This window comes from Erythrolamprus reginae, chromosome 3 (genome assembly GCF_031021105.1).
Source record: "Erythrolamprus reginae isolate rEryReg1 chromosome 3, rEryReg1.hap1, whole genome shotgun sequence".
Classification (NCBI taxonomy): Eukaryota; Metazoa; Chordata; class Lepidosauria; order Squamata; family Dipsadidae; genus Erythrolamprus; species Erythrolamprus reginae.
Window position 1 is genome coordinate 63,045,339 of NC_091952.1, and position 23,125 is coordinate 63,068,463.

At 40.2% G+C, this 23,125-nt stretch overlaps 2 protein-coding genes across 3 annotated transcripts in view; one reads left to right on the top strand and one right to left on the bottom strand.

Annotated features, from left to right (window-relative positions):
* TRAF3IP3 (TRAF3 interacting protein 3) overlaps positions 1-20,268 on the top strand; it is a 32,212-nt gene extending 11,944 nt beyond the window's left edge. The window contains exons 5-16 of one of the 2 annotated variants that reach the window (XR_011558560.1): positions 630-687; positions 1,726-1,750; positions 2,461-2,490; positions 3,198-3,293; positions 6,762-6,833; positions 7,823-7,963; positions 9,544-9,681; positions 10,390-10,525; positions 12,500-12,562; positions 16,142-16,298; positions 18,632-18,745; positions 20,002-20,268. Coding sequence is in view for 1 of the 2 variants with exons in the window: in XM_070745601.1 (XP_070601702.1) it covers positions 630-687; positions 1,726-1,750; positions 2,461-2,490; positions 3,198-3,293; positions 6,762-6,833; positions 7,823-7,963; positions 9,544-9,681; positions 10,390-10,525; positions 12,500-12,562; positions 16,142-16,290; positions 18,632-18,745; positions 20,002-20,085 (1,106 nt within the window). In the remaining variant the exon portion in view is untranslated. The remainder of the gene's footprint in view (positions 1-629; positions 688-1,725; positions 1,751-2,460; positions 2,491-3,197; positions 3,294-6,761; positions 6,834-7,822; positions 7,964-9,543; positions 9,682-10,389; positions 10,526-12,499; positions 12,563-16,141; positions 16,299-18,631; positions 18,746-20,001) is intronic. The other variant, XM_070745601.1, reaches the window with a different exon arrangement.
* Positions 19,118-21,609, bottom strand: C3H1orf74 (chromosome 3 C1orf74 homolog). Its single transcript, XM_070745602.1, has one exon. The coding sequence runs from the start codon at positions 21,518-21,520 to the stop codon at positions 20,720-20,722; it is 801 nt and encodes a 266-aa protein (XP_070601703.1). The 5' UTR covers positions 21,521-21,609; the 3' UTR covers positions 19,118-20,719.
* Positions 21,610-23,125: the final 1,516 nt, after the last annotated feature.

Sequence of the window (23,125 nt, forward strand, 5' to 3'; positions counted from 1 at the left end):
AACGCGCGCTACGATCTTCCGGGCCAGCCAGGCTCAGCGGATCAAGCCCGGCTCCTCTCGACCCAGCATCCCGGGCCAAGCGGCTGCCTTCCGTGACTGAGCCTGGCTGGCCCGGAAGATCGTAGCGCGCGTTGGCTGCAGCGGCGGCGACATTGCTGCCGGCTTGGCTTCGCTCGCTCGCCGCTGAGGAGCCGAAGATTGGGGGCGGCGCGGCTCTTTTAAAACATCGCCGCCGACATGGGGGGCTTGCTAGCACCCCCCCAAACCCGGGTTGGGGGGTCGGGGGGGTGCTAGCGAGCCCCCCATGTCGGCGGTGATGTTTTAAAAGAGCCGCGCCGCCCCCCAATCTTCGGCTCCTCGCTAGCACTGCGGAAGTTTAAAACACCATCTGCACATGCGCAGATGGTGTTTTTACTTCCGCAGCGCTACTTCGCGAAAACCCGCTCGTTGCGGGGGGTCCTGGAACGGAACCCTCGCAACGAGCGGGGGATCACTGTATATATTTTTGATCATAATTTTAGAAACCTATGTTTTCTTACAAATGAATCCCTTACAGATAAAAACAGTGGTGTTTCACTATCAATTGTTAAAAGTATTGAAATGGAATTTATATTTATGTATTTATAAAGGTACACAAACCACAAAAGAACTGAGTTCTGAAAAGAAAAACTCCTATCAGCAAACAGAGTAAGTAAAGAGATTATTCAAGCTTTTTTCTCCTTTGGAACTAGTGTTTTTAAAATTGGATAGTAGGCATTTTATATTGAATATATAGTATTTTTTTTGTGAATAAAGATGATCAATTTTTTTCAGTCCATAAAATAATTGCAGTTTGAGTCATATTTTTAGATATATTTTTTCAGATTCAAGGTTCCTTAGTTGCTCATTCAAAATTATCAAAAATCCAGAACATTCTTGTTTGCAAAAGATTAAGGAATAGCATGCCATAACTTCATAAACCACTTACAGTATAAAATTCTCTTGAAGTTGTATAACAAACAGTGATTATAAGTCCCACCGACGCAAGGTCTTCTGTGCCCAGGCAGCAGATTAACCTCTGGAAAAGCATTTTTGAGCATATAAAAATGTTATGTCACTCTGATTTTGAACAATTCATAGCCTGACCTATGCCAGAAACCTTCCAAACCCTTAATGAAGCCTTGAATTGTTTTGTTTGCCATGCTTCAAAAAACATTATGCATTACAAGTATTACATTTACATCAGATGTTATGCACTACATTTGAGTTTTTCAACCACTGTGTTTACGAGCTCCCTCAATTATCTTGGTCATATAGCAACCAGTGTCGGGGAGGAAAAAATACACAGGTTCCTGTTCATTAAAAGGTGAATGGCAGCTAAGACTACAGAAACTCCATTTCATAGTGTGAATTATTGTTTGCACAAATGCATAGATTTATTGCAAATCTTCACATATGCAGTAATGAATGAATAGAGTTCTTGGATACCACCTCATAGTGATATTTCAGCGGGTAGAAAAAGATGGTAGCAAGTGGAAAATTCCATTGGGCTACCTAGCACTTCTTGACTATTCTAGAATTTTTTAAAAAACATTTTGATTTGGTGACTTTTTCAGGAGTTTTTGTTCAGCTCTTAAATGTTTATATGGGCAAATTCTATATGGATAATGTTTTACCTTCTTCCTCTTAACAGTCATATCACACTGCAACTGTCTCGTTGATAATTCTTTTCTCTTTTGTTTTTAGTTGTGGAGCAGAGATTTTAGATAAGGTATGGATAATGTGAAAATGAGTAAATAAATAAGACTTCAATGAGAAGGGAACAGCGCTCCGTGTTGTCATGCTGACCACATGACCACAGAAATGTCTTCAGGCAGGGGTGGCTAAACAGTATTGAAATGGAGATGAGAGTTGACAATAACTAGTGGAGGAAAATCCGGAGGGACTACTTTTAACGAAAAACGGAAGTAATGATATTCCTCTTTCTTTAAGAAATAAAGAAATGCAAATGTGGGGCAAATGGTATTTAGTATTTGGTATTTTTTTCTCATTTCTGTGTACATGCTTAGTCTTCCTGTTTATAAGGGCCTTAATCAGGCAAGTTGTTATAGTTGGGATGTTTTAGACCATAAAATCATGGCTCCTTTCTGAAGATGACCCATAGTAAAGTTTCACCAGATTTTCAATAATCAGATTTTAATTATTTAAGCATTTGGTGAATTTAAAAGAAGTGGAGGATACCGGAGCACTGTTCTTTCTGTATAATTCTGTATGTATAGCGTTTCCATTTTCCCCCTGATTATAAACATGTTTTAAGGGTAACTAAATAATAAATTATTATTATTAATAGCAATAAAAACTGGCCATCTTCAAGTATAGTAGACTTTTTTGAATTTTGTGATTCAAAGGCTGACAAATAGTACAGATTATATTTCTTTGCCAAGTCAATTGGGATTATAAATATCTTTATTTGTATTTCAGGAAATTACTCAACTTTCTAACTACCTCAACGTGAGTACTCAATATTAATATTCAGACCATTTGAAAGATCCTTTCACAAATTACCGTATATTTCAGAATATAAGACGCACCTTTCCTCCCCTAAAAGAGGATGAAAATGTCGGTGCGTCTTATATACCAAAAGCAGCCATTTTTGCTATTTCAAAGCCCCACCCCCACATCCCATTTTTGCAAAAAAATTGGGCTTCCCCCCCCCCCACCCAAAAATGGGGTGGACAAGGGGTCTGGGTGGCCTGCAACATTTGGTGTATAAGACACACCCAGTTTTTGATGTACTTTTTTGAGATAAAAAGGTGTGTCTTATATACTCAAAATACGGTAATTGGCATTAATTTCCAGCACTAGTGTGCAGAAACTGAAAGACTGAAAAGAAACAAAACATATGATTTTAGAGTGTTATAACTATAATTTAATTTTTAAAAGGATATGAAATATGATTGGTAAATGCAAATTAGTAACAGACTTATATGAGTTAGACTTTATAGAATCAGCTCAGTCAGACTGAATAGATGAAAAGGCCTGTATTCTCTGTGAAATAGTCAAATTGCTATAGTCAAATTTCTCCATGCTTTCTTTGAATAAGAAGTTTGATGGTAGAGTAAGAGAATCCTCGCTAATCATAGAATTAGGACAACAAATTCAGAGCATGCTTGGGATATCATTTGAACATTTTATGACTTTGATTTCTTCTTTTTTAGGAAGCACTACATCGAGAACTAGTATTGAAGCAGAAAATGGCGATTCTACAAGAGCTGCTAGCCATGTTGTTAGAAGCAGCAGAAAAATCTTGGAAGGTATCACATGGTCATACTAAGATTACTACTATCATACTTATGTGTTACTTTATATAAGGGCTGCCAAACTCCCAGCCCATGGGCCGGATGCATCATATGCTGGCCATGCCCACACCCGGATTAGCAAAGGGGAAAAAAGTCCAGATATGTCACATTAAACTGCTGTGACAATGTGAATTTGACATAGTTTGACAACGTGAGTTTGACTCTATAGCAATGATGGCGAACCTATGGCACGGGTTCCACAAGTGGCACATAGAGCCATATCTGCTGACACTCGAGCTGTTGGCCTAGCTCAGCTTTAACAGGCATGTGTGTGCTGGACAGCCAATTTTTGGCTCGCACAGAGGCTCTGGGAGGGAGTTTTTGGCTTCCAGAGAGCCTCTGGGGGGGATGGGGGAGGGCATTTCTATCCTCCCCCGGCTCCAGAGAAGCCTTGGAGCCTGGGGAGGGCAAAACATGAGCCTACTGGCCCCACCAGAAGTTGGGAAACAGGCTGTTTCCAGCCTCCAGAGGACCTCCGGTGGATGGGGGAAGCTGTTTTCACCCTCCCCAGGCATTGAATTATGGGTGTGGGCATTCACGCATGCACGATAGCACACACGCTCTTTCGGCACCCAAGGGGGAAAAGGTTGCCATCACTGTTCTATAGCACATATAAATATCATTAAAATTAATGACATTATTCTATAATGACAAGTGTATTAATAGACATCCTTTCCATCTTTGAGTGGCACACCTGTAAATACAAAGCTTTAGATAAATAAAATTGTACAATCAAACTAGATTTATCTTTCATATTATGTTTGATCCTGTTTGGAGGGTGGGGAAGAAGACATATCTGTGCTCCATGGAATTGTGCTTCAACTAAATAGAACTGACGCTAAAGAAGCGCCTCAAGTTACTTGGTCCAGAAAAGAAATTGTAATTCAGTCAAATTTTCAAACTAAATTCACTGCGAGATCTCTTAGAACAGAAGTGTCAACATTTACTGTTTGATACCATTGTGGTTTGTACTTCCTCTCTGAAACATGCTGTTAGCAGCCAGAAAAGTAGTTTAACATTTTTACTGACAGGAAGTGGTAATTAAAACCTCAGCTTAGCAGCAGGTAGGTGTGTACTGTCTCATTTGTTTTCTGTAAGTTTCCAGAGTAGCCCATGTTTCCGTTTGCTACTCATTAAAGCAACAGACTGCTTGTGGCATTTCCAAATGAATACAAAGCTGAAATTTTCATATTTTCCAATGATAAATGGAATAAGAGATGCAAATTTTAGTTGAGATATAAAAGTGTCTTTAGTGCTTTAAAGCTTTCAATTCCATTTCAAGCGCTGTTGCTGCTGGCTGGGGTGGCGAGATTCGGCTACTGCACATGCACAGAAGCCGAATCTCGTGTGCATGGTGTGTGCATGGCCGGCGGTGATGGACTTGCATGCACAGCTCTATTTCTACCAGTGGAACGGTGTTCCATGCTGTCCCACCTCTTGCCCACCCATGATTACATCTGTTACGTACAGCATATGGTTTGTTGGATACTTAGAAAATAAATCTATGGATCTCATATTCAGCAGTCCCATAGACCAGTGTTTCCCAACCTTTTTTGAGCCGCGGCACATTATTCATATTTTCAAAATCCTGGGGAACATTGAAAGGGAGGGCGGCGGGCTAAAGAAAAGTTTGGACAAAAAACCCTCTCTCTTCCTCCCTTTTGCTCTATTTCTCCCTCTTTCTCTCTTTTCCTTCCTTCCCTTCTTTCTCTCTCTCCATCCCTCTTTCTTTCTTCCTTCCTCTCTTTTTTGCTCTTTCTCTCTCCCTCCTTCCCTTCCTCTATGTCTTTCTCTCTCCCTTGCGCTCTCTCTCTCTCTCTGTGTCTTTCTTGCTATCTTTCTTGCTTTTTTCTCTCTTTCTTGCTCTCTCTCTCTTTCATTGTCTCTTGCTATATGTCTCTTTCTTTCTTTGCCTCTCTTGCTATCTCTCTTTCTTTCTCTCTCTCTGTCTCTCTTGCTATGTCTCTCTTTCTTTCTCTTTCTCTCTCTCTGCCTCTCTTGTTAAGTCTCTCTTTTTCTCTTGCTATGTCTCTCTTTCTTTTTCTCTCTCTCTGCCTCTCTTGCTGTCTCTCTTTCTCTCTCTCTTTCTCTGCCTCTCTTGCTGTCTCTCTTTCTCGCTCTCTCTCTCTGCCTCTCTTGCTGTCTCTCTTTCTCGCTCTGTCTCTCTTTCTCTGCCTCTCTTGCTATGTCTCTCTTTCTCTGTCTCTCTCTCTCTCTCTCTCTGCCTCTCTTATATGTCTCTCTTTCTTTCTCTCTCTCTCTCTCTCTCAGCTGACTGCAAGCGGGAGCCCTGACGGCAGCAGCTGGACGTGCTGCTGGGTGCCGTATATGCCAGGCCCACAGCGCTAGCATGTACGGCGTCCAGCAGCACATCCAACCACCACCGTCAGGGCTCCCGCTTGCAGTCAGCTGAGAGAGAGAGAGCTCTCTCTCGCCGCCGCCTGGAGCTCCCTCTCGCCGCCGCCATCTCCCCGCGACTGCCTGAGGCCGCTTCAGCCACCCCCACCCCCCGCTCCCACCGCCAGTGCCCTCCCGCCGGACCCCAAAGGACACTTGCCGCCGACGCCAGAGAAGCTCCAGCTGGGCGGGGCGCTGCCGGTGCCTCCGATCTGGCTGTGGAATTCTGGGAGTTGAAGTCCAGATCTCTTCAAGTTGCCAAGGTTAGGAAACACTGGACTAAACAATATTGTCTGGCAGGCCCCAGGGGAAGAGCCTTCTCTGTGGCAGCCCCGGCCCTCTGGAATCAACTCCCCCCAGAGATCAGAACTGCCCCCACCCTCCTTGTCTTTCGTAAATTGCTTAAGACCCACCTATACCGCCAGGCATGGGAGAATTGAGACATTTCCCCCAGGCTTATATAGTTTTATGTATGGTATGCTTGTGTTGTATGTTTTTATATAATGGGACTTTAGATATTTTTTCTTTTAAATATTAGATTTGTTTATTGTAGTTTATTATTGTTGTGAGCCGCCCCGAGTCTGCGGAGAGGGGAGGCATACAAATCTAATAAATAATAATAATTATTATTATTATTAATGTAATTTTAATAATATTAATAATATTATTATAATAATAATATTATTATTAATGTAATTTTATGTATGGCAGGCAAGTTTGTATGTGTAACTATGTTTGTGTTAATCCTGGCTGATCTAATTGCAACTACAGGTATCTGGAATTTTAAAATAAAAAAAATAGCATAGACCTTTTGGCAATTAGGATAGCTATAAGGATAAGTGATATGAATGATTTTCTTTTCTGTCCTGAATGCCATAGATTCCAATGTGCTTTTTTTGTGAAGGATCTGATGCTTAAATGAAACTTTTAAATAATGCGAATAAAGCAAGGCACTTGGTATCAGCAAGTTTAAAAGTTCTTATTTTCAAAATTATTTACAATTTTTAACTTTTTTTATTCCATTAGGGTCAGTTTAATGAAGACAAACTCAAATGCAGGCTGACCATGCTAGAAAATCAACTGCAAATATGTACCCAGGTAATATATTAGGCTCAAAAAGGGAAAGCTTAAAATTTTAGCTTTAAATTTAAAAATTTAAACTAAAACTAAATTTTTAAAACCATAAGTATATACACGGAGAATGTCAACTTCTGTAGTTTGGGGACATGCTTTGTTCTCCAGGTATCAATTCATTAATAATATTAACATTATACAAATATTTGATATATTTGAAAGAATATAGTCATAACTTTTCCTTAAAAACCTGAAAAATGATAACATCTTTTCTTTGAAAAATAATTTGTTTCCTGTGCATCGTGAGGGTTTTCTTTTATACTTTGTTGTTGAACTATACTGTTTCTATTTTTTATGGTTGTGTCTCACATACATTCAGATTTTTGTGATTATTGCTAAAAGATTTGTCCCTATAGAGTGCATATAAAATTGCAGTACAGAAACATTTTACATGAGATCAACATATTGCTTCTTCTCCATATACGTAATAAAAGTGTGACACTGCTAAGAAAGTTTAACACGACTAAGAATTTTTTGCAGATCCTAGACATCATTTTAACTTTTTAAATAAGGTGGTTTAAAAAAAAAAAAAAAATTTGATTCACATTTTAATAGATGCAATGTAGGCTTCATAACATTTCAAAGTTTTGGTCTGTTGGCTGTGCCTGGAATCTTAATTTAAGAATGTTTAACATGTTAATGGCTTTTATAGTGTTAAATTGCCAGTTTTCTTTGCCATTTTTAAAGAAACAATATTCTTTAGAATATTATTGCTTGCAAAAAAAAGTACCTGTTACAGCAAGTTTAGCTTGATGAAGAATGAATCTCTTGGATTTCAGTAGGTTAGATCCACATTAAGTCCTGTCTTAGTCCATGCTAATCATGACTGATATATCTCAGTGGGATAAAGTTTATCAGATAAACCAATTAGATAACGCATAGCATGACAAGTATTTTAAGACAAGGAATTTTGATCCCCCCCCTCTCTTGTTTTCTTTTCTTTTTTTTCTTAGAGTTATTCAAAGCGAGGCTTAAAAAGGATTCTTCTCGAGATGGAAGATCAAAAGCAGAATTATGAACAGAAAGTAAAAGAATCTCTTCAGAAACTGCTTGAGGAGAAAACACAGGCACAAAAGCAATTTCAAAATGCCCAGGTAGGCAAGGATTTTAGCCTGAGGCCTATAGGAAGATGCATATATGTTATTGAAGCTCTAAATATCTTGAGATGTTTTCAGATCATCAAAGATTATCAGGAAACTCCTTGATTCATTGAGGATCATTCTGCTTGTGGGAGAAATTCTTCTCAAAAAAAATGAAAGAAATTGCATTGTAGGGCAATGTTGTTTCATCATATGTTGTTTTCTACCTGATATGTAGAAAGATCATTTTGATGAATTCAGAAGAATGAAACTATTCTAAAGAACTGGAAGACATGGGTATCAAACTGACAGCCTGCAAGCCGTATGCATCATGCACAGGCTATGCTCACCATGGCTCTGCAAAGGCAAAAATTGTTGATGATGCCATGTGACACGATCATGTTTGACACCCATGCTATCGAAAATCTAGAAATGCATGTGAGTTAGGAATAATGTACCAATATAAAGTATATAAATGATTGAAAATGAGAAAGCCTCTGTTGTGGTTAGCTCTGGCCCAGCTCTTGCCCCAAGGAATGTGCAGGTGGATGTGGGGGAGACATCCACATGCCACAGGCCTGTTTTGCTACCGATGGAATCTGCCGATGAAGCCTACTCTGACCAAGGAACCATGAGTGACAGGGAAGAGGGGAGTTTAGCAGACAGCCCAGGAGGAGATCAATCATCTGTATCATCCTTGGATTCTGAACAAGAATTAATGACACATCCACACATGCGTAGAGTGATGCATAAGAGACAACAACTGAAGGATTATTACAAGAGAAAATGAGACCACCTGTGGTTGGGTGGGGCTCCAGTAATTAGGGCTGCTGCTATAAATAGCAGTGTGTGGGTTTGGCCGTTGTGAAAGAGTATCTGATCGCAGTTCTTCAGGAATCGTGTGTTGCTGTTTTCTGAACTTTGTTTGTTGGTTTTTCACGCCTTTGAAACCAAAGCAGAGCAACGTGTGTGTGTGTGTGTGTGTGTGTGTGTGTGTCTCACTTCTTTGGAAGAAGAAGGAGTGTGAAGTTTCTTCACAGCTGCTAGCTAAGTACTTAATGACTGCTTAAGGGAAATTGTACAGACTACCCCGTTGTTTTGGGACGTTGTTTTGCAATACAAAAAGAGTGCTTAGTTTATTTTGAATTTTGTGATAAAGAACATTGTTTTGAATTTTCAAACGTGTGTGTGTCTGCAATTTGTACCCTTGAATTTTTGGGAGGCTCCATCAGAGAGCCCAGCAGAACAGCCTCTAGCTCAGGTTCTGGGCCAGCTACTATTTCAGCCTCAGATCCCAGGGAACAGCCCTTCACAAGAAGAAAGCTATTTAAAAATGGATGTCATTAATCCAAAAAATATTGATTTATTTTGACTGTATATTCCATCTTTGCAAAATAGGAGACCAGTTATCTCCATGTATAAGCATGCCTATCAAGTTGTAATATAGTTTGTTCAATCGGATCCCCTATCACATCAAATTAGATTTGCAATAAAATTGCCACATTTACAAATGAACCATTATTCTGATTTTAAACAAGACTGTTAAGACAATGTTTGTCAACTTTACTTATGATAAATGATTCTATTCCTCTTAGAGAGCCCTAACTGTTGCTGAGGATAATTGCAACCTCTGGAAAGATCAACTTGACAATTTACAAAAAGATTGGAGTCAACTAACTGACCAGCACTCTGAAGTCAAAAACAAGCTGCATGCCTTGGAGAATAAACTGCAGGTAACCACCTTGTGAGGCTATATTTTAGTTTTTTTCAAGTTAGCAGTTTTTAGTGAAAGAACTGGAAAACAAAGCATGGCTCAGACACCCATTTATGGTGAATTGCTACCAGCATGCCAAGGACAGTAGCATATATTTTAACACATAGGAACAAAGTTGCTGCTGTTATTGTTTTATGCACCTTGACAAAAGTCATAGTAATTACAAAATTATGTCCAATACAATTAGCTTACAACTTAGCATCCAAACCAGTAAATAAACATCAACAACTAATATAAACTAAATGCAACAATTATACATATTGAAAATGCCATATGGCTAAGAACATATACAACCATCATTAAAATAAAACCAGTAATAACTCAGGAACTGTCAAAATTGACAGTGGGGGAATCATGCTTTAAAGAAACCCATTAGTCAAATAAGCAATTTGAAGCAATACTGAAAGAATTTGAAGTAATCTAAGCACTACATTTCCCCAGACACAACAGATTTAAAGTACCACCATCCAAAAACTTGTTTTCAAAGAGGTAGAATTCTAGTTGTTAAGCTTAAAGACATCTCATTTACATGTTAAACTATAAATCAGTGTAACAGCCGTCATGTTATTTTTGTTCAACACTTGAATACTCTTTTGTGTGATTTATAAAAGCAACTCCATTTTTCTTTCTTTGGCTACTTCTTATTGTGCTTTTTTCATGCTTGCAGTGGTCAGACACCCAGAACTCTCAACTTCAACAAACCCTAAAAGACATGGAGAATGAGTGTGCAAATCTATATTCAAGAATTGATCATCTGCAAGAAGAAAAGAGACTCATCATGGAATATCTTGGTGAAGTGGAAGGTAAAGAATCAACAGCATGAACACGCTGAATTGTGGTAGACTTAATTTATGTAGAAATCACATTACAGTGATCCCTCTATTATCGCGAGGGTTCCGTTCCAAGACCCCTCGCGATAATCGATTTTTCGCGATGTAGGGTTGCGGAAGTAAAAACACCATCTGCGCATGCACGCCCTTTTTTCTATGGCCACGCATGCGTAGATGGTGGAGTTTGCGTTCCCCGCCGCCCACACAAAGGGGAAACCTCCGAGACCGCCTTCTGCCGCACGAATCCCAGCGACCGATTAGGTCCCACAGAGTGGGCCTCCTCCGGGTCCAGTCAACTAAACAATGTCGGTTGGCGGGCCCCAGGGGGAGAGCCTTCTCTGTGGCGGCACCGACTCTCTGGAACCAACTCCCCCCGGAGATCAGAACTGCCCCTACTCTTCCTGCCTTCCGTAAACTCCTCAAAACCCACCTTTGCCGTCAGGCATGGGGGAACTAAACATCTCCCCCTGGGCACATTTAATTTATACATGGTATGCCTGTGTGTGTGTCTGTTAGTGTATGGGGTTTTTTTAAATCTTTAAATATTTTAATTAATTGAATTATTTATGATTTGTTTTACACTTGTTGTGAGCCGCCCCGAGTCTTCGGAGAGGGGCGGCATACAAATCCAAATAATAAATAAATAAACCCCGATTCGGCTCCTCGCTGCTGCTGCGCTACCGAGCAGATCAGCTGCTGGGCGGCCGAAGGAACCTTCCCTGGGTCTTCCCCCTCTTGCTGGTGGGCGGGCGAGCGGCGGGCATCAGCGAGGAGCCGGGGTTTCCCCTTTGCGTGCGCGGCCGGGAAGACCCAGGTTGGGGGTTCGGGGGGGTGCTGGGAAGCCCCCCAGGCCGGCTGCGACCTTTTAAAACAGCCGCGCCGCTTCCCAGCTGAGTCCTGAAGCCAAACGCGGAAGTTCGCCTTTGGCGTTTGGCTTCAGGACTCAGCTGGGAAGTGGCGCGGCTGTTTTAAAAGGTCGTAGCCGGCCAGCACCCCCCCGAACCCGGGTTGGGGGTTCGGGGAGGTGCTGGGAAGCCCCCCAGGCCGGCTGCAACCTTTTAAAACAGCCACGCCGCTTCCCAGCTGACTCCCAAAGCCAAACCCGGAAGTGGTTTTTTTTTTAATTAATTTTTTTTTTTAAATCGCGATATAGCGTTTCACGAAGATCGAGATCGCGAAACTTGAGGGATCACGGTATACTTCTATTCAAATTACCATGAATAATGAAAACCAAGTGATGCAATTTATACAATAATAGTACACTACAAATTGAACTGAACTGAAACAGAATTGCACAATTTATCAGGACCTTAGGCAAGATAGAGTCTGGTAAAGTTAAAGATCTCCCCCCCCCAATCGCGTGTATTTTATGTATAGTATTTTAAAACTAACTGTCTGTTTCTGGGATAGTCGCCACTGATTTCAAACACTGCTGAGATACTGAATAATAACTGAATAACCTTAGAATTAATAAATTTATATCACAATAAATTTATAACTGAATAAACTTAGAATGAATATTGAAGAAAGGTTATTTGAAAGATCTGCTCTTCCCTGAAAATCAAAATTTATAGCAATTTGCTGTTAAGTGCTAGCTGTGGAAAATAGAAATGTAAATATATTCAGGCAAGCAATTCCCTCATGCATTATACTATAAAAGATTTATCAGTCCTGAAATCTGGAATACAATCGCAATAATAAGTTAAACCTTTTTTTTAATGAAAGGTACAGCTTACTTCTTCTTGAGCTACCAGAATATTCAAGTTACTAAGCAAGTGACAAAAAGTGCTGCTCTGCTTAGTGTGATAACAATGCTGCCTCATTTGGTTTTAGGGAAAAAAGAGTGTCAAGGATACAGTGTAAATTTCTATAAGCTAGACCTAAATCCATCTCCCACTTACAGCACACACACAAGGAAAATTATGCATCATTCCTTACTGTTTTCAGGCAAGCTGCAAACTGAAGAAAAACAAAAACTTATACTGGTGGCAAAAACTGAACACCTTCAAAGTAAGTAAAGCTGTCTGAAAAAAAGGGTGAATAATTAGCTTGGAGGTCTACCAACATAAGGTAGGTATGAGAATACAGTGGTCCCTCGACTTGCGCGTTCTCGATTAGCGCGAAACGCTGCAACGCGGTTTTTCAAAAAATATTATTTAAAAAAATAAAATATTAAAAAATAATTTTTTTTATATAAAATATTAAAAAATAATTTTTTTTTTATTCTGTTCCCTGAATGGAGACCGCCGGCCGCTCAATCGGGCCGGCAGGGAACAGAATGGAGCCTTCCGCGGCGGGGCTGGTAAGGGGGGGAGCCGAGGGGGCAGCCGAGCCCAGCCCCGTGGCATTCGCTTTCCTCCCGCCGGCAGCCGACTGATCGTGGGCTCCTTCGCAACCTCGGAGAGCTTCCTGGTTTTCGTGAGCTTTCATGCCCCGGAAGCTCTCCGAGGTTGCGAAGGAGCCCACAATCAGTCTCGGCTGCGGGTGGGAGGAAGGCGAATCCCCCGTGGGCTCCGTTACATCTTCCGCTGCCAGCCAGGCCATGCTGGCGGCAGCGGAACAATCGCTGGCTGTCAACTTTTCTTTTTAAAACTGGGCAGGAGCTGACTTGCCTCCCCAGTGCTAAAAAGAAAAGTTGACAGCCAGCGCCACGCCTGGCTCGACTTCCCTGGCTGCTTGGCCGGGGAGGCTCGGCCGAAAGCGGCTGGAGCGGCAGAGCCGAGCACGCCTTCCGCCCGGGAAGTCCTGCCCCTTCATCCCCACCCCTCGCCCCTGTGGTCGGCGGGGATGAAAGGGCAGGACTCCCTGGGTGGAAGGCGTGCTCGGCTCTGCCGCTCCAGCCGCTTTCGGCCGAGCCTCCCCGGCCAAGCAGCCAGGGAAGTCGAGCCAGACGTGGCGGCGGCAGCGCTGCTTCTCCGGTCGCCCGGTCCTCTCCTGCCTCCTGCGCCGATGTTCCCCGCTGCGACGGAAGGCAGTCGCTTGGCTAGGGAGGCTCGGCCGAAAGCGGCTGGAGCGGCAGAGCCGAGCACGCCTTCCACCCAGGGAGTCCTGCCCTTTCATCCCCGCCGACCACAGGGGCGAGGGGTGGGGATGAAGGGGCAGGACTTCCCGGGCGGAAGGCGTGCTCGGCTCTGCCGCTCCAGCCGCTTTCGGCCGAGCCTCCCTAGCCAAGCGACTGCCTTCCGTCGCAGCGGGGAACATCGGCGCAGGAGAGGACCGGGCGACCGGAGAAGCAGCGCTGCCGCCGCCACGCCTGGCTCGACTTCCCTGGCTGCTTGGCCGGGGAGGCTCGGCCGAAAGCGGCTGGAGCGGCAGAGCCGAGCATGCCTTCCGCCCGGGAAGTCCTGCCCCTTCATCCCCACCCCTCGCCCCTGTGGCCGGCTCATCCAGGGGGGCGTGTGTGGACTGGCAAGCGGCAAGCGGGAAGACCAAGGGAAGGTTCCTTCAGCCGCCCAACACCTGATCCGCTCCGCAGCGCGGCAGCAGCGAGGAGCCGAAGATGGGGTTTCCCCTTTGCCTTTACCCCATCTTCGGCTCCTCGCTGCTTCCGCGCTGCGGAGCAGATCAGCTGTTGGGCGGCTGAAGGAATCTTCCCTTGGTCTTCCCCGCCGCCCACACGCAAACTCCACCATCTGCGCATGTGCGGCCATGAAAAAAATGGCGCACATGCGCAGATGGTAGTTTTACTTCCGCATCCAATATAACGCGGAAATCGGTTAGCGCGGGAGGTCTTGGAACGTAACCCCCGCGCTAACCGAGAGATCACTGTATTGTGAATCAAAAGCCTCAAGTTGTTATTTTTGTTTCTTCTCAGTATATGAACGCTTGGGAATATAATTCCTGCAATTTCCCATTTTTTACAGCTACCATTGCGGCTACCAGGTCGAACCAGTAGCAACCCACTACCAGGATAGATATTCTCTTACCATTTCCCTGTTAATTTTGACTTGCCTTTTAAAATTACAGTATTTTTATACATTGGACTGGTTTTTTTTTCCTTTTGTGTAAAGTTCTGCTTTCTCCATGCTGCTTATCATTTTCTTGTCATTTTCTCTCATTAATGGACCAATCATTTCCTTGACTTTTTAAATATTTTACATGTTGAAAGAAACTTTAAAATTTATTTATTTCTTTATTTATTTATTTATTTATTTATTTATTATTGGATTTATATGCTGCCCCTCTCCGAAAGCTCGGAGCGGCTCATAGCATATAAAAAATTAAACAATACAATATAGTAGCCTAAATCCAATTAATTTAAAACTAAATATACAAATCTATAATCCCAAATTTTATTTAAAAACCAGTCATACCCACTCAGACAGCAACCATATGAGATATTCATCGGCCAGGGGGCTACAGTCTAATCGCCGCAAGCCTGGCAACATAGGTGTGTCTTAAGATTCTTGTGGAAGGCAAGGAGTGTAGGGGCAGTATGAATCTCCGTGGGGAGCTGATTCCAGAGAGTCAGAGCCCCCACAGAGAAGGCTCTTCCCCTAGGCCTCACCAAGTGACATTGTCTAATTGACGGGATCTGGGGAAGGCCGACTCTGTGGGACCTAACTGGTCACTGGGACTCATGCGGCAGAAGGCAGTCCCACAAGTAATCTGGCCCAATGCCGTGTAGGGCTTTATAAATCATTACCAACACTTTGAATTGTGTCTGGAAACCAAATGGCAGCAAATACAGTCTGCGGAGTGCTGGAGAAACATAGACATGCCGAGAGGCCCATGATTGCCCCCGCGGCTACATTTTGCACAATTTGTAGTTTCCCAACGCTGTTCAAAGGTAGCCCCATGTAGAAAGTTTTATCGCAAACCTCAGTTTATTTTATGCCTTAGCTTTCCTGACTTTATCTTTGCAAGTTCAAGCTATTTCATAATGTTCTGCCTTAGTTATATGCCTTTTATTTATTTATATATACCCACTAAAACTCTCATTGTGTATTGGACAAAATAAATAAATACTTGTCCTTTTCCATCTTTTAATTTTTCAGAGTTCTTTTGTAAAGCCATGCTGGTTTCTTTTGAGATCTCTTATTTTTATTCTTCATTGGAATTGTGATAGACTGTTTTTATAATATAAGTTGCCTAAGCTTTTTGAATTGTTTTCCCCTTGCGGCTTCTTGCCCTGGAATCCTTCAGCTCTACATTTATTGACATCAGCTATCTTGAAGTATCTAAGATTTTAGTAAGTTATATTAATTGTTTCATACTAGTTGAATATTTGGGAACTGTTATCCAGTACCCATGAGACCCATACATCAAGGATTATTCTAATATCTTACCGTTGTGCTCATTTATAATTTAAGCAACTTTGGTCCTATATTTCCACCCAACTTTTTCAGCTGATCAGTTTATATGCTTTCTTGTAGATTAACAATATGGCACCTGCATAATGATATCATGGCTTTCAAAAAAGGTGTATCCTATTTTAACATACTATTGACTTAAACCCTAAAGGCATATAAATCAAATAAATAAATAAATAAATGATACAATTTAATTCATGCATTTATTGGGCAAGGCAAACATCTTGCAGTATCATAGGAATCCAAGAATATGTTTCTAATATCATTGTTTTTATAGAGCAGATTGCCACAGTGCCCAATGAACTCCTCAGTTGGGTGACAACTAAGCAGAATGTCCAATCATTGGATCATGAGGGAGAGAAAGAGAGCAGCTTGAGAGAAGAACTGCAAAAAAGGACATCCCAGCTTGCAGCTAAGAGAAAAGAGGTGATGAGGTGATTCAAATAGTTAATAAGATTTAACTTAAATCTCTCATTAGGAGATTGTTATTTGTAAATACATTGGTACCTCTGCCTAAGAACGCCTCTACGAACTTTTCTAGATAAGAACCAGGTGTTCAAGATTTTTTTGCCTCTTCTCAAGAACTATTTTCCACTTACAAACCCGAGCCTCCGAAACTATAACCAGAAAAGGCAGGGAGAAGCCTCTGTGGGGCCTCTCTAGGAATCTCCTGGGAGGAAACAAGGCCGGAAAAGGCGGGGAGAAGCCTTCATGGTGCCTCTCTAGGAATCTCCTGGGCGGAAACAGGGCCTCCATGTTCCCTGTGGTTTCCTCAATCGCACACATTATTTGATTTTACATTGATTCCTATGGGAAAAATTGCTTCTTCTTACAAACTTTTCTACTTAAGAACCTGGTCACGAAACAAATTAAGTTTGTGAGTAGAGGTACCACTGTATCTTGCAATGGAATTATGAACGCTTTGTGTTATCAGTTTGTATCTCATCAAGCTTAGTGTCTTGCATTTGATCTCTTACATGCATTATTTCAAATTTATTTTACACTAAATATATGTCCAACAATATATTTCTATTGTGTATGAAAACGCTGATCATTACTGTACTGATACAGTACAAAGACGGGGAAAAGAGGGATTGATCCAGATCCCATATTGGATTTCTCACATCCAGTCACTAATAGATCAACTCAGTTTTAGCATATGTTAACACAAGAGCTAATGTTTCCCTGATCACAATCTAATTTGAGAATCAAGTCCATATTATTTCAGCAATTTTGCAAACTAAAACTTGTACTTGGTACTATCCTGTCAATTAAGAACAAGGTCAAGAGAATTAGCATGTATGTCATAGAAATAACTAGTGTTCTGTCCAAAAATGTGTTGCACATCTTTTCATCCATTCTTAAATGAGCTGATAAAATGAATTCTCCTGAAAGAAAATTTCACTCAATACTGTATTTCACCCATGTTTCGACGTGTAATTAGTTACATATAAAGGAGACAAGCTTGGTATGTAAATATCCTGTCTTTCATTGTCTCCTCCAGCAGCATGTAGACTTTGCAGCTTTCCATTATTGAGTTACAACCCAAGCAATTTATCATAATGAATCAACTCTTTTCAAAGCAGCTCAGGTAGCATTGCCATAGAATAACATAGAATGCTTTTAAACAATATTGATAAGACATTTTCCTGTTGTTACATTTCTCTCAAGTGTTGTTCTCTAATTAAGCTAGTTTCCTAAATTTAAACTAAATTTAAGAAAGGTTTTAACATCCCTGATCCCTTTGTTCCTTTTGCTATTGGGGCGGACACATATACAGATTTAACAGATTAACAGAGTTGGAAGGGACCTTGCAGGTCATCTAGTCCAGCGTTTCCCAACCTTGGCAACTTGAAGATATCTGGACTTCAACTCCCAGAATTCCCCAGCCAGCGTTTGCGGGCTGGGGAATTCTGGGAGTTGAAGTCCAAATATCTTCAAGTTGCCAAGGTTGGGAAACACTGATCTAGTCCAACCCCAAACAGGAGCTGTTACATCTGCCTCTACCTAGGATTAAATTCCAACCTCTTGATTATATCTCTCAAATTGTCCCTAATGTTTCTTAACTTCACTGCTTATTGCTGCCCCTCCTAATTCCAAAATATATGGACAATTCTGTAGTATTTATATAGTTTCCCAGTGAAATGTGGGCCTCACAGTAGGAACTGTGCCATTAAAACCCTCAAAGAAAATGCCATCACCTTAATGACTTTTCTAATACAATACATTGCAGCTAACTTTGACACAAAATGGAAAAGCTTCCCCTACAATCATCGGGAACCATTTTTTTTCACCTGGCAGTATATAAAATGCCAACACTGCTTTGCAGACAAAAATTGATAAAGATACATTCAGGGGCAGATGTTTCCAGTGTGGCAGGAAGGTAAACATATACATTTAAAAAAATTGAAATTGTAATTTCAGAAAATAAAGCAGAACTATAATCTGTGGAACCAAGAAGCAGAACTGGAACATAAACTATGAAACAACAGATGTTCATAACTTCACAGTAATTCAGAAAAACTGGGAGGTTTAAAATAAAATAACTAACTAGCAAATGATTTTGTTTGTTAAATCAGCTAGAATTGCACATACTGCAGGATTTTAGCAACTTGATCTTATGTTAGAAAACTTTGGGGTCTGTAAAAAATAGGAATGAGGAATGGCAGATAGCTTCCTGGGCTCATGATGCCCACCCCTACCATAAACCTTTCTTTAAAACAATATAGAATAGGCATGTTAAGCATGTTTTTGTTGTCTTGTCCAGTGCACTGATCTCTGCCATAAACTAGAGATCCTGAACAATAAGTATAGCAGTTGCCTTGAAAATTTACAGCATTGCCTTGATGAACTCAAGCACTCTCAAAGCAAGCCTATCCAGGTAAGAGGTTTTGAACTTCCATTTGTGTCACCTAATCTTGCAATCTTAATAATCAAAGATGGCATCATCAATGCCAAGTTGATTTCCCCAATCAATTCCATAGAAATTGGGATTCAAATGCCCAGAATTTAGAAGTTGAAATCCTACCCAATCCAAACAGTTCCTGGTCGACAAAATTATTGTAGCCTATCTTCCTTGTTTTGGTGCCCTGCTTATTAAGGATTTGAACTTGGATGTTTCAAAAATAAAATACATACATACATACATATATACATACATACATAAAATAACGATATGATGATGTTACATTACTATTAGATACTGGATGTCAGGCAGGCCTTCATAGAAAGCCGAGGATATACAAAATGGGTATTTTTTATTTTTTTAAATAAGTTTTATTCACAAATAGAAAAACAATACAATTGAAAAATAATAGTAAACAACCATTACAAACATGTAATTAAGAGAAAGAAAAGAAAGGGTAAGGAGAAGAAAAAAAGAAAAACCTAGCAAAAGAAAAGAAAGAGAAACAAGAAAGTTGGACAGAGAGAGAAAAAGAGAGAAAAGAAAATAGAAGAAAAAGAAAATAGAAAAATGGGTACTTTTAAATTAGACTGTATATTCCTAAGGTCAGTAAGAGGCGTACATAAGCGCACTAGAGTGCCTTCCGTCCCCTGTCCAATAGTCTCTCCTATATCTCGTATTTCTTCTCTACTATATCCTCTATAACCTTCATTGTGTATTGTGTATTGGACAAAATAAATAAATAAAAATAAAAAATATATACATATGTATGAAGGTATGAAGGTTGTTTATAATAACCTGCCCGGAGTCACTTAGGTGAGAGGAGTGATGTAGAAATGTGATTAATAAAGTCTTTTTATACACCTGTAATTTTCTTAAGAACGATGCACAAAAGATTCACCTTGCATCCCTGAAGTATTTCTATGAAATGCAGCTTTTAAGATACTGGTAATCTTTTTACCAAAACACACTGAGTAGCATTGAATCCTGATTCATCTATCTTCAGCATGAACTGTACTGTATAGGGGTTTTTTTCCCTTGCTATTGCAAAGGGGGGAAAAACCTCTTTTACTTGATACCGATAGCAGTAGAAGCTTCTCTGGAATGAAATAACAATGTGAAAGCACAATAGAAATGTCACTACATGACCAGAAGTACTGTACACTTGTTTTTTTTCTGTGTATTTTATTTGTAATCAGTTTATTAACTCAAAACATTTTATCTTTTTTCAGAGAAATTACAAGCATTGGATTCCTATCATAATGGTAATCATGGTAACAGCTCTGGTATGTTACTTAAGCAACTTTATACCTTGAACATACCTGGACATATTTGCCTATTATTGATTGCAATATAGCAGTCTAGATTATTCCAAATGGTTGGTATTTCAATTTTAAAATGTCTTGTAAAATTAAGTATTGTGTATTGTACTCAAGGAGTCTAGTTTTGTGTATTGCTTAAATTAGTTTTTGAATTATTATTAAAACCAAAGCAACAAATATTATTTGTATGTCTATCCATATATTGTTTGTATGTCTATCCATATATATCATTGATCTCTATAACCACTGACACAATAGCCATTCTTACAGTTGCAAAAATCTTAAGTTCCTCAATTCACTTAAATTTTGCTTGATCTTACTGGAATTGACATCATTGCCAATTCTAGCTGGAGAAAAACACTGAATTCTTTTTGCCTGGAACTTGAAATAGAAGATCAGTTAATAATATTTTCTGGAAAAGTATGCTAACCTGAAATAGATTATTGGAAATTTAATTATGAAGGATATCCTGAATGCTGCTGAAAGGAAAAGTGCATACAGTATTTGTTTAAAACACTGCCATAATTGCTTGAACTATGCTTCCAAACTTCTGTTCTAAAGCTTTTAAACAAATCAGTAGAATACTGTGGAGCAGCACTGTTATCTATCTCTAAACTCTAATTCATATTTACAAGGCCACTGCTGATAGAGCAACCACATCACTTGCAATGCAGAGATCAGCAAATTCTTTCTGAGCTTTAAAAGCCTCTGTGAGCTTTTCACACCATGCACTGAGGTTCATTTTCATGTCTGGATACAAGACCTCTGGGATGCTGAAAGAATAAAACCGAACTCTGAAATCACTGTTAACCATACAAAATGTGGCTTGAATAGTAAACACTCTCAGTGGAATTAGTGTAAGACAATTATCAAAACTCTTCTGAATAGGAAAATTATAGGATGCTGGATACCCTAGCAATACGCCAAATAGAGTACAGAGATTCCATTCAGTCGAAAAGAGTTCACTTGAAGATATTGTCTGGGATGTCTCTTCTGTTAATGCTTTAATATGATTCAATATCTCTGACACATGGCTTTTTATAAGGTTCACATTTTCTGGGTTAGAAAAGGTAGGACATGGTCTAAAAGCAGAAACGTCAATGAAGATGACATCATTGCTGAGCAGGACTGACTCCAAACACAAACACATCCGTTCCAGGTTGATTATGAGAACATTTTCAGCTATATTAAGAATATGTAGCCGACATGTAAGTTGAAGAGTAATTTGAAGATGTTGAACATAGTCCAGTATCTGAGAACTCCCAGCAGAATTGTAATCATACAGAAAAGCTGGTTTCAACCCAGTTGCTACTGCCAGTACCTCCCCAGCTACATTCAAGGAGGCTGAAGATGATAGTTTTTTCTTCTTTCCAGTTCTAAGGTGAAGTTGAGCTGTTTTAATAAGCTGTTGTATCAATGATTCCGCCATTCACAGGTCATTCATTCATTAGAGAGAGAACTGTATTAAAGAACTCCTGAAACACTTAATTGTCCACTGGCTTTAGACATCTGCTTCTTCAGCCAGGCCTTAGGAAATAGTAAAACATCAATTCATGGTAATGTAACAAAAGTAACCAATAGAGTTTCATTTTTATAAATGAGTCAATAAATTAAATTGAAAGAAATAATAAGAGGACGTTATGTGAGGGGAAAGAGCAGTGGACAGATTTACATACATGTAAGAAGTCAAATAAATAATAATTCATCCTGAAAAAAGTCTGTAATACAGAAGTATACACACCAAATTCAGAAAACAAAACAGAAGTTCAGAAAGGTTCTCAGAAAAAACACTGGATGTTCAGGCTTTACTGCAGTCTGGATAAGCTTAATATTACATCTACAGGCAGTACCTCATTCAAATCAAAGTAATCCAGTGGAATTTTTTTTTTCACAGTAACCAATGTTCTGCCTTGCAACAGCAAAAATCATAAAGTAGACTGGTTACTGTAAATATAAAGCATGTAAGAATTAATGAAGTTGCTTCTCTGTTCAAGGACTGGAGAGGGGGGAATAGGTGCTAGAATGCTTTCTGGCCATCTAGTTGATTGTTTAATCAGCTTCCTCCTCTATTTTTTATTTATGTCTTCAAGTAATGACTCCTGGCAACTGTTTGGAGAAGCCCTTGTAGATTTTTTGGCAAGATGTTGAAAGTGGTTTGCTATTGCTTGCTTAAAGTTGATAGGTTATGACTGGCTCAAGGTCACTTAGTTTCTGCCTAAGTTCTGACTAGTACTTACAGCCTCCCAGAAGAACTAGCACTTGCAGCTTCTATATCATATTGGCTCTTCCCCTCAACTTACATTGAGATACATATTAGTCTGTTGGTCTTTATTTAAATTGTTTAGGTTATAATTCTGTCATATATTCCCGTATTGCTAAATGATACCACATAAACCTGATCTGTAATAGTACATGCAGTTAATATTTATTAACTATATATATCCCCATTGTGCACGCCACTGATTTGGTTAAGATGAAGACACTGAAAAAGCCCATTTTTCCTCTTGATGGAAAGAGTAAGTCAGGAGTAATGGATCTGTGCCTATTCAGATGCTAGTTATAACTTCTAGCTTCTGTAATCATGGGCTAAATGAAAAGATGTAGTTCAGAAACACTGAGAGGACCATTTGGTTCTAACTCATTTCATGTTACATACCACACAATACAGAAATAAGAAAAGCAGTGGTGGAGATACTGTTGCTACAAAATGGGATCAGAAAATCCAAGCAAAACCAATAACAAAATTTGTTGAAATAACAAAAGACCCACTTTGGTTATGAGTTGTACATCTCAACAATTTGCAAAGGATCAGTGCTTCAATCACATTAATTCCAACTTCCCGCTGCATTTCTTAGCCTCTGGTCCCATTTTACTTTTTCAGTACTAGCCTTTTACTGAGGACAGGCTCTGATCCATAAAGCTCTAGCAGCAGAACCCAGGCCCGAATCTCGAAGTAAAATACCACAAGACTGAAGTTATCTTACATTTATTTAATATCTCCCCATCATTCATCCTTCCGGATGTAAAAGCCAGC

Coding starts and splice junctions, on each gene's coding strand:
- C3H1orf74 (XM_070745602.1), bottom strand. CDS start 21,520: ATGGCGGAATCATTGATACAACAGCTTATTAAAACAGCTCAACTTCAC.